The sequence below is a fragment of the Rhinoderma darwinii genome, chromosome 6 (genome assembly GCF_050947455.1).
Source record: "Rhinoderma darwinii isolate aRhiDar2 chromosome 6, aRhiDar2.hap1, whole genome shotgun sequence".
Taxonomy (NCBI): Eukaryota; Metazoa; Chordata; class Amphibia; order Anura; family Rhinodermatidae; genus Rhinoderma; species Rhinoderma darwinii.
In genome coordinates, this window is record NC_134692.1 from 74827751 (window position 1) to 74839950 (window position 12200).

General features: G+C 38.2%; 1 protein-coding gene across 2 annotated transcripts in view; it reads left to right on the top strand.

Moving 5' to 3' along the window:
- VPS16 (VPS16 core subunit of CORVET and HOPS complexes) overlaps positions 1-12200 on the top strand; it is a 286660-nt gene that overhangs the window by 120326 nt on the left and 154134 nt on the right. For both annotated transcript variants that reach the window (XM_075829956.1, XM_075829955.1), the window contains exons 8-10: positions 5524-5579; positions 11208-11296; positions 11376-11471. In XM_075829956.1, coding sequence (XP_075686071.1) covers positions 5524-5579; positions 11208-11296; positions 11376-11471 — 241 coding nt within the window. The remainder of the gene's footprint in view (positions 1-5523; positions 5580-11207; positions 11297-11375; positions 11472-12200) is intronic.

Here is a 12200-nt window from a genome sequence, read left to right on the forward strand (position 1 = left end):
CAGAGGTCTCTCTCTGTCACCCATCGGCGGCCCACAAATGCGATCGCCGGCTGCCAATGGGTTGCTGTGGCAGCCGGGGGTCTAACAAAGACCCCCAGGCCTGCCCTGGCTGTATGCCTATCTACTACCAATCTATTAGATCAGATAGATTGCCTGTCAAGTTTAACACTGACAGGCAATAATGCTTTGGTATACTAAGTATACCAAAGCATTATATCTGCGATCAGAAGATCGCATGGCGAAGTACCCTAGTGGGATTTAAAAAAAATAATTAAAAACAGTCAAAGTTTTTGAAAATATAAAAAAAAAATCGTGAACAGTAAAAATAAAATAAAACCATTTTTTTTCCATAAAAAGTGGTTTTATTTAATAAAAGTGTAAAAACACCATGAAAAGTACACATATATGGTATCGCTGTGATCGTAACGACACAAAGAATAAAGGTAACACATTAATTCAACTGTGTAGTGAACGCTGTACAAAAAAAAAACTAAAAACTGAAAAATTGCTTTTTTTTTCTCCATTTCCCCACCAAAAAAATATAATAAAGTTTCATTAATAAGTCCCATGCACCCAAAATATTAACAATGAAAACTAGACCTTGTTCCGCAAAAAACAAGCCCCCATATGACAATATCAACGGAAAAATAATAAAGTTACGGCTCTTGGAATGCGGTTATGCAAAACTGTATTATTTTTGTTTAAAAGGTTTCTTATTGTGCAAACGTAGCAAAACATAAAAAAACTATACATATGTCGTATCGTCGTAATCGTACCGACCCATAGAATAAAGGCAACATGGTATTTATACCGCATAGTGAACAGCGTAAATTTAAATCGCGAAAAACAATGCAGGAATAGTGGGTTCTTTTCAATTCCCTTCCACCAAAAAAGTTTATTAAAAGTTAATCAATATAATATATGCACCAAAAAATGGTGCCATTGAAAAACACAACTCGTCCAGCAAAAGCCCTCATACGCCTATGTCGACGGAAAAAAAAAAAGTTATAACTTTTGGAATCTGAAGATGACAAACATAAAAGAGAATTGCTTGGTCATTAAGGCCAAAATAGGCCTGGTCGTTAATGGGTTAATCTATTTATTAAAGACCTTGTAGAGGGATTTAAACAGTAAAATATCATTTGTTTTGCAGATGATACTAAACTGTGTAAAGCAATTAACACAAGGAGGACAGTAATAATTACAAATGGATCTGAATAATTTGGGGGCAGAAAAGTGGCCAATTAGGTTTTTGATCTTTTTAAAGTATGTATTTTTTTATTTATTTTTTTTAAAAACTAGCATTTTTGGCCAAGTTATGACCATTTTTATATTTATGCAAATGAGGCTTTCTAAAGTACAACTGGGCGTGTTTACAGTAAAAGTACATCTGGGCGTTTTTACTTCTTTTACTAGCTGGGTGTTGTGTATAGAAGTATCATCCACTTCTCTTCACAACGCCCAGCTTCTGGCAGTGCAGACACACAGCGTGTTCTCGAGAGATCACGCTGTGACGTCACTTCCTGCCCCAGGTCCTGCATCGTGTCGGACGAGCGAGGACACATCGGCACCAGAGGCTACATTTGATTCTGCAGCATCGGCGTTTGCAGGTAAGTCGATGTAGCTACTTACCTTCAATTGCCGATGCTGCTGCAGAATCAAATGTAGCCTCTGGTGCCGATGTGTCCTCGCTCCTCCGACACGATGCAGGACCTGGGGCAGGAAGTGAGTGACGTCACAGCGTGATCTCTCGAGAACACTGCTGTGTCTGCACTGCCAGAAGCTGGGCGTTGTGAAGAGAAGTGGCTGATACTTCTATACACAACGCCCAGCTAGTAAAAGAAGTAAAAACGCCCGGATGTACATACACAATACACGCCCAGTTGTACTTTAGAAAGCCTCATTTACATAAATATAAAAATGGTCATAACTTGGCCAATAATGCTCGTTTTAAAAAAAAACAAAAACGTTACTCTTATCTACATTGCAGCGCCGATCTGCTGCAATAGGAGATAGGGGTTGCAAAATCTGGTGACCGAGCCTCTTTAAGTGACAGAAGTCGTCATCCCAGTCTTGGTCCTGTAAATGTCGAATAAACTTGTGCATAGCTACAGGCCTGCATGTAATAAAATGGATGTTGTCCCCAAAAATATTATTGAATATGTAGTTTATTAAATGAGTAAGGACGACGAGTGGATGTGTCAATAATCTGATTTATGCAAGTCAAGCCCTTCATAGCCCATCCACGAAACACTGCATGGGGGTCTGTATTTTTAAAATCTAAATTATTGATCCAAAGAAGGAGTAGAAAGAGTCTAGGGTTTAAATCGAAGTGCTTTCTGACCTTGGTCCATGTTGACATAATTAGAGGGTTAGCTCGTTGATCAAGTGACAGGACTGAGTAAGGAGTGTGTAGGAGGCACGTTAAGGAAACAGGTCCTGTGAATTGTTGATCTAGTGTGAAGTCCGTAAAGCAGGAGCTACCATTTATCCAATCTCCAATGACTCGTAGTTGAGCTGCCATATTGTATAAATGAATCTGGGGAAAGATAGGCAAATTAGGTTTAATATGTAAGGACTAATGCACTTAATAAGGGAAAATGCACGTCAACATTACATACTAAATGGAATAACACTGGGTAACACGGACTTAGGAATCTTAGTTGACCTTAAATGTAACTGTAGCAACCAGTGTCAGGCAGCGGCTGCCAAGGCAAATAAGATCATTGGGTGCGTCAAAATGGGCATAGATGTACATAAGGAGGACCTAGTTCTACCACTTTATAAATCACTAGTATGACAGTACATGGAATATTGTAATCAATATATGCACTCTAAAAAGCATTAGTACTGTGAGCTAGGTATAGTTCGAAACACCAACCCCCCATATATAATCAGATAGGCAACTCCATTTAAATATATCAAAACAGAAGAAAAAGAGAGCTTGTAGCCAGAAATATATAAAATGTAGAAACTTTATTAACATATAAAGACAAACAATTATATAAAAAACAATGTGTATATATATATAGTACAATATAAGGACAAGACCCTAGTAAAAAAGGTTTAGGGAGCAAATATCAGCATTACTGATGTACAAGCTGGGTTAACAGAATTGTCATAAGTCCAATCTTATCAGATATTCAGAGAAATTTCCCTAAGGTAAAATACCACATTTGTATGTACTCTCTATTGAGTTTTAAGCAGGAAAAGAAAGGTTCCAGATCTCTTAGTCAGGTGTTAGTATAAAGATATTAGCGAAACGCGCGTTGGGGCTTTTGTGCTGGAGCACTTATCGGACTGCAACCATAATAAATCATGGGTAAGCTTTTGTCCATATATCTTTATACTAACACCTGACTAAGAGAGCTGGAACCTATTGTAAAAAAATATTAAGTTAAAAAAAAACAAAAAAACTTTGCCCATTTTCCCCAAGCACAATGTCAAAAATTAAAAAAAAATGTTAGTATCGCTGCATCCGTAGAAGTCTGAACTATTACAATATAGCATTATTGGACTTGCACGGTGAACGGCGTAAAAAAATAAAATGAAAACCCTTGAATTGTTGTTTTTCTGTCATCTTAGAACACCGTAAAATCCATTGAAAGCAATGGGCAGATGTTTGTAGGCGTATTAGGGGCCTTTTTTCAGGCGTAATTTGAGGCGTAAAATATACATTTTTATATATTTTTAATGAAAAATTTCTCTTTGACAAGAAATTGCGTAACAGTGCATGTATTGCATTTTGACAATGTGTCAGGCATCTACTTTCAGAAAATATGTTGGTATGGAAGTTTATTATGTGTTTTTTGTTGTTTGTTTTTTAAATATATATATTTTTTATTTGAACATGTCAAAAGTGTGAAAATTGTCCTGGCTACCAGAGGTGCAAAATGTCCGAAAACACTTGCAGCGAAAGGGTTAATGCTGTTATTGCAGAATACAGTTGCTTTACGAAGTAGTAGTCTACAGGGGTTAAATACTTACGAAAGTATTTTTTAAGTTCTAATTTTATATAAGACAAAAAAATCTGCTGATGGATAATGAATTGAAAGTTTATAATAGGATACTGGTTTACAATAAACATAATGGCTGGGATAATACGCGAGTGTCCTTTTAATCCAGACAAATCTGTTAACTCTTTAAGGGGTTGAAATATTTTTGCAAGGCACTGTACATAACCTACAATATAATGGTATAATGGCCTACTCTATATAACTGCATTCATATTGCAGCAATCTGTTGCTCTAGGTATATATAATATGGATGAATTCATGCTAGGCTATCCTTGACGATGAATCCTGTGATTTTTGAAAATCCTGTTCGGAGGTTGTAGTGACAATCTTTTGTATGCTGGTAACCGTAGAGTGTGCTTGTGTCTCTATCTTTTCACTGCAAAATTGTTTTCAGATCACAGATGAAGACACTTTATTTGAAGAAGGCAATCCTTCTATACTAAAGCGCCTATTTTACCGCCAGTACCAACGTACGGCAAGTTGGTCCAAGATTATTTATCTGCGTCTCAGCCTTTTCTTTATCAAGGAAGCATATCACTAAAATTATAAGCGAGCGCACAATTGTCTTTTAAGATTAAACTATACAAGCTTCTTCATTGCCATATGTTGAACTTCACTAAATATAATTATTGTTCGTTTTCGTCAAACTGTTTATAGCTACATATTGTGAATTTGTAAATATATTTCTACATTGCAGTCTTCTTCTTTTTTTTTTTTTTTAAAACACATTCAAGGTGTTGATACAGTACAGTGGTTAGGTGTGTGTGTGGTGTGTATATATATGTGTGTGTGTGGGTATATATGTGTGTGTGTGTGTGTGTGTGTGTATATATATATATATATATATATATATATATATATATACACACACACATACATACACACAAACTATATATGTATATACACACACACACATACACACACATATTTATATATCTACACACACGTGTGTGTGTGTGTGTGTGTATATATATATATATATATATATATATATATAAAATGTGTGTGCAGATATACAAATATGTGTGTGTATATATATCTGTGTGTGTGTATATACATATATAGTGTGTGTGTGTGTGTGTGTGTGTGTATATATATCTGTGTGTGTGTATATACATATATAGTGTGTGTGTATATATATCTGTGTGTGTGTATATACATATATAGTGTGTGTGTGTGTGTGTATATATATATGTATGTGTGTGTGTGTGTGTATATATATATATATATAATATTTTTTTACAATAAAGTGTAAATATTGTACATGGGGAAGGCACTATAGTTATAATAGCGTGGAGGGTATTTCTAGGCGATTTATACAACATTAGTCTAAAACACAGAGAGAGAGAGAGCTGTTTCTGTACATATGTCTAAATTTGGATTGAGTCCATGTGAAAACCTATATACAGAATATATCTGGTAGCCGTTGTTTTAACATTTATTTCCGCTGGAACCAAGCAAAGCCATCATTTTATCATTAAATCTTTTTACTTTTTTTTCTTTCTAGGAAAAACTTTGTGAGTTCACTTCAGATATGAGGCAACCACCAAAACAAATGTCCTGGTAAATGTACTTTTCTTTTTACCTTTCATTGGTTTTCAAAATTGAAGGAAAAATATTATTGCACACAATATAAGGAGCGATTCTTTATATTCTTAAGCTTAAGGACCTTTTACGTGTTACGTGTTTGTCCAGCTCCAATTGCTGTAGCCTTTCAAATCCTTTGCTCGTGTTCTAGTAGAAGATTTTAGATAACAAGGGAAGGGAAGAATGTTATTTGCCGATTTAAGCAAAATTAATGCTTAAAAAAAAGGCTCTAGTTATATAAACTTTCCAATATTCTCTCAAACGTTCTGGATGTGTAAAATGTGTTAATAGACCACAAATATATACAGTATTCCTGTCCATAGGGTATATGAAGGCTTATTAATAGGGAAATGTATATTGTCAAAATAGTTTTCATTATTTGAAGAGAGGTCTTTGGTGTAAATGTTAGCCATAAATAGAAAATGTTGATTCGAAGTCAGAATTGGTAATATCTTACAGGTAGCACTGTCTACTTTAACGGGTAATGTGTTTCAGCCCTCTTACTGTTTTTTTTGGTTTGTTTTTTTTTTTAACGATTTCTGTTTGGCCTTAAAGGGAATCTGCCATCACCTTTAATCTTCAAGGGCAGCAGAATGAAGTGACAGGGATGCTGATTTCAGCGATGTGAGTTCGTCTGACTGGTGTAGTTTTTGTAAAACGTACACTTTATTTGTTGCAGCGCTTGCATTGCGCTGTGAGGAAGAGTCCTCGATATTCATGAGTTGCCGCTTCCCCGCTTGCCCCCCCCCTCCAGCCACTGATTGACCGTTTTCTTACTATACACCGTAATAGAGAGAAAGCCACCAATAAGTGGCTGGAAGATGGTAAGCGGCAGCTCATGAAAATCAAAGATTCCTTCCTCTATGCAATCTGAGCGCTGCAACAAATAAAGTGTACGTTTTACAAAAATGGCAACATAAAGGTGTCGACAGATTCCCTTTAAAAATGTTAGGTGGGGAGCAACAGGTACTTTTGTGTGCAAATTCCAGAATTTTTCTTGAACCTTATAGTTCTTTAAAAATGTGTAAGAACTGTTGTTTGCTGCAGGAAACTTCAGCAGAAATTGGCTAAAAGTGCGTAAACATGATTTTGCACGTTAATAAAAACCTGTAAAGCTGGCCATAAAAGTTTCCTTATTGTAGATATTATATCAGTTGCCTCGATAACCACATTTTATCTATTGCCTCGATGGATTTAAAATTAAAGGTTGACTATTATAAAAAAACAAACTTTTGACCTTTCATAGTGACATGTCAGAAGTTTAAATCTCTGGTGGTCCGAACACAGAGACCCCCACCGATCGTCAAAATGAAGCGGCAGAAGCACTCGGGTGAGCCTTCATTATAGCGATCGATGAGGGTCTTAATGCTCGGACCCCCACCGATCAAAATTTATGACATGTCAATATAGTATGTCAAAAGTTTTTTTTAAAGTTTAGTTACCCTTTAAAAATTAAGTAACTTCACAAATAGTCTTGATTAACAATATCTTAGTGTTTTGTGTAAATGGCTGCTATGCAGACCCATGTGTCTCCATCACAACTAACTGCGAACAAACCCTGTGAATTGTCTGTTCTTCAAATGTGTGTAAAGGCCCTTTTAAACTGGCTGATAATTGGCCGATGCAAAGAGCGCCGATCAACGGGACATGCTCCTGTCACAAGGAGCTATGGATGGGGACAAGTGGTCATTACTCGTATCGCTCGTTCCCATATGTTATCATGTAGACAGCGTGTCTCCCTGTTTACACAGGGAGATGTGCTGCAGACAACGATAAAATTAAAACATTTTAAAACGATACGATCAGCAGATGATTGAGTGTTTTTTCGTTCATCTGCTGATCGCTGCCCTGTTTACACAGGGAAATTATCAACAATGAGCGTTCTATGAACGCTCGTCTGCCCGATTATCGCCCTGTGTAAAACCCCCTTAACTCCCTTCTATCTGCCCCATGCTTCTTCCGAGCTTCCACTATGGCTTTAAAGTACCCCCACAAGTAAAGATGTAGTGTCTGAAATCTATGAGCCAGTTGTTGGTGTACAGTTGTGAAACATCTGGTCGCTTTTGTAGAAAATTATTCAATGTTTTTTGTACACTTCTTTACATATTTACATCCACAGTTATGATGTGGAATAAAAACAATGTTTTGTTTAAACTAAAGAAAATGGCTCTCTACATCTTTCATAGCCCTAAACCATTAGGACTTTCTGGGGGACAAACCATTTTTCTTAAACGATTAATGTGTATATACCAACTAATAAATGCTTATTGTGCTGCCAAACGTGCTTATGTGGCACTGAACACATGCACAATTGCTACTAGTTCATTTATCTTTGGTCTAGTTAAAGTTGAGCAATGCAAGCCAATCCATGGGACTTCCGCTGCCAATCCAGGAAACCAGAAAATATCAGGCAAACTTAGAGACTTTTTGATAAAATTATATGTTAAAGAGGCTCTGTCACCAGATTTTGCAGCCCCTATCTGCTATTGCAGCAGATAGGCGCTGCAATGTAGATTACAGTAACGTTTTTATTTTTAAAAAACGAGCATTTTTGGCCAAGTTATGACCATTTTTGTATTTATGCAAATGAGGCTTGCAAAAGTACAACTGGGCGTGTTGAAAAGTAAAAGTACAACTGGGCGTGTATTATGTGCGTACATCGGGGCGTTTTTACTTCTTTTACTAGCTGGGCTTTCTGACGAGAAGTATCATCCACTTCTCTTCAGAACGCCCAGCTTCTGGCAGTGCAGATCTGTGACGTCACTCACAGGTCCTGCATCGTGTCGGCCACATCGGCACCAGAGGCTACAGTTGATTCTGCAGCAGCATCAGCGTTTGCAGGTAAGTAGCTACATCGATTTGCCTGCAAACGCCGATGCTGCTGCAGAATCATCTGTAGCCTCTGGTGCCGATGTGTCCTCGCTCGTCTGACACGATGCAGGACCTGGGGAAGTGACGTCACAGCGTGATTTCTCGAGAACACGGCTGTGTCTGCACTGCCAGAAGCTGGGCGTTCTGAAGAGAAGTGGATGATACTTCTCGTCAGAAAGCCCAGCTAGTAAAAGTAGTAAACACGCCCCGATGTACGCACATAATACACGCTCAGTTGTACTTTTACTTTTCAACACGCCCAGTTGTACTTTTGCAAGCCTCATTTGCATAAATACAAAAATGGTCATAACTTGGCCAAAAATGCTCGATTTTAAAAAATAAAAACGTTACTGTAATCTACATTGCAGCGCCTATCTGCTGCAATAGCAGATAGGGGTTGCACAATCTGGTGACAGAGCCTCTTTAAATTAGCAGGCTTTTAGTTACCAACCTTGCAGCTGACTAGTCTCCTCTTTTCATTCAGAATAGTACCGATGCTTATCATAACAACCTTTGTATGCTCTATTAGGGTATATTTTAGTTCATAGAGGGGTCAAATAGTACTTCCATTTTTGGTTGACCTCGCACGTATTACATGGTCAGCCATACGTGTGAATGGCAGATATGTACTGCAGGGAAAATGCCAATCTGAGCCCCCTTCCCAGTGAACAGCTTATCACCATTGGCTTCTGAAGCTACACCCACTGTGATCAGCTGATCGCTGGCCTGGCTTTAACCTGATAATGGGTTTTCTTCATTTCTAAAAGGTGGTTAAAATGTTCAGTATGTATGTTTTATTATGCTTACATTATGATATTATGAAGTTATTCAAGATTAGCTGGTCCTTTGCACTTGAGGCTGTTATTTTATTCCAATTTGTACGGTAATTGGAAACTATTTGTAGCATACAGTGCATTCGGAAAGTCTTCAGTGCCTTACACTTTTTTCATATTTTGTTATGTTGAGACCTTGTGCTAAAATATAAAAATTCTAGTTTTTTCCCCCCATAATTCTGCATTAAATACCCCATAATGATGAAGTGAAAACAGAATTGTAGAAATTTTTGCAAAATTATTATAAATGAAAAACTCACATTTTGCATGGACATAAATATTCAGACCCTTTGCTATGACACTTGAAATTTAGCTCTGGGGGCCTCCCATTTCTCTAGATCATCTTTGAAATGTTTCTACACCTTGATTGGTAAATTAGTTTAATTAGACATAATTTGGGAAGATACACCCTTGTCTTTAAGGTCTCACTGCTGACAATGCATATCAGAGCAAAAACCAAGCCATGACAAATAAGAACTGCCTGTACAGCTCAGAGACAGGATTGTGTGGAGGCACAGATCTGGAGAAGGGTCCAAAAAAATGTCTTCACTGAAAGTTCCCAAGAGCACACTGGCCTCCATAATTCTTAAATGGAAAAAAGTTTGGAACAGCCAAGACTCTTCCTAGAGCTGGTCATCCCACCAAACTAAGATATCGGGGGGAAATGGCCTTGGTAAGAGACGTGACCAAGAACCCAAGGGTCACTCTGGCTGAGCTCTAAAGTTCCTGTGTGCAGATGGGAGATTCTTCCAGAAGGTCAACCATCACTGCAGAACTCCACCAATCTGGGCTTTATGGCAGAGTGGCCAGAGAAGCCTCTCCTCCATAAAAGACAAATGAAAGCCGGCCTGGAGTTTAAAAAACAAAACAGAAAAAACACCTAAAGGACTTTGACTGTGAGAAACAAGATTCGGTGGTCTGATGAAACCAAGATTGAACTTTGTGGCCTCAATTCTAAGCGTCATGTCTGGAGGAAACCAGGCACTGCTCATCACCTGCCCAATACCAGCCCTACAGTGAAGCATGGTGGTGACAGCATCATCATTCTGTGGGGGTGTTTTTCAGCAGCCGGGACAGAGAGACTGGTCAGGGTTGAGGGAGGGAAGAATGGAGCAAAGTGCAGAGATATTCTTAATGAAAACCTAATCCAGAGTGCTCTGGTCTTCAGGCTGGGCTGAAGGTTCACCTTCCAACAAGACAATGACCCTAAGCACACAGCCAAGACAACCGAGTCGTGGCTTGGGGACAACTCTGTGAATGTCCTTGAGTGGCCCAGACAGAGTCCTGACTTGAACCCAATGGAACATCTCTGGAGAGACCTAAAAATGTCTGTCTACCGACGGACCCCTTCCGGCCTGACAGAACTTGAGATGATCTGCAAAGAACAATGGCAGAAAATCCAGGTGTGAAAACCATACCCAAGAAGACTGGAGGTTATCGCTGCCAAAGGTGCTTCAACTAAGTACTGAGTAAAGGGTCTGAATGCTTATGTCAATACAATATTAAAATTTTTCCTTTTGAATGAATTAGCAAAGATTACTAACATTCTGTTATCACTTTGTCACTATGGGGTGTTGATTGCAGAATGATGGGGAAAAACTGGCATATTTTTTTTTTTTTTTTTTTATCACACGACCTCAACATAACAAAATGTGAAAAATGTAAAGAATCTGAAGACTTTCCAAATGCAGTGTATCCCCAAGAAGGGTTATAACAACGGGTGCAGAGTGCCCGCTGCACAGCAAGGTGTTGGCTGCTCCTGCAGTCCTAAAAGGGACATGCAAGGAATTCTTCAGAAGGTGAGCCTTGCCAGTTGGAGCCTCTCTTCTTATACCTTCTGTAACACATTTATGTAAAGTTGGCGTTCGTATTAAAAAAAATAAATCTTATTGTCTTATAGGTGCATCAGACCACGAAGTAAGCAAGTTGCAATTGTTGTCCTGTGGGACAAGGTGCTGCTTGTTGCTGGACGTGAGAACGAGAACATTTTGTATCCTTTCACTTTTCTTTGTGTCAAATTACATTTCTTAAGTCAACAAATGTTGTTAAAACCTTAACAACCTTTACATATTTCCTTTGGATGAGGAAATCTTTATGGTCTCTGAACTTGATGGTGTCAGACTTATCTCTCATTCTACTCATGAATTTCTTCATGAAATCCCAAGTAGGTATTATATCAGTACATCTTAAAGGCTATGGACAACTTCACAGCCATTTTACTGTTCTTCCAAAGCATCTGAGGTTAAAAAGGAAGCAACCTTACAAATAGTCTTGATTAAAAATTTCCTATTGTTTTGTTTGTACAACTCCTATACAGACCTGTGTTTCCATCATAACAGACAACAAACAAACCCTGTGTAGTCAAATCATGCAGTCATGCCGTATTTTTTGCACTATTTAAGACACTTTTTTGTCCTAAAAACTATGTTGTAATCTTGGGCTGCATCTAATTGTCCGAATGCAAGCCGCTGCCACTGTATGAAGAAGCAGGAGACTGAGCTCCGTGATTCAAAGGTTCTTACAGTGCACTGTTATGGCAGCAGATTTTACTGTGCCGTGTAAAAAATCTCTGGGTTATCTGTTCGCTGAATAGTCACATCTTATACACAGAATTTGGTCAATTTGACTGCTCAGTCAGCAAATAACACAAACATTTGTACGCACAGCACAGTAAATCTGTGCGGGTACTGATCTGCAATGATCTTCTAGCCACGTCCCCTCCTATGAACAGAGCCGCAAGAAGAGCAAATTCATCACCATTAACCACTGCCTCTCCACACCTCTTATGTCTGGTGAGTTAAGGGGATGGTAAGATAATTATAGCTGCCAATATTTTGCATCTCTGTGGCTAACATTATATTGGAGCACTATGGCTGGCATTGGAGCACTCTGG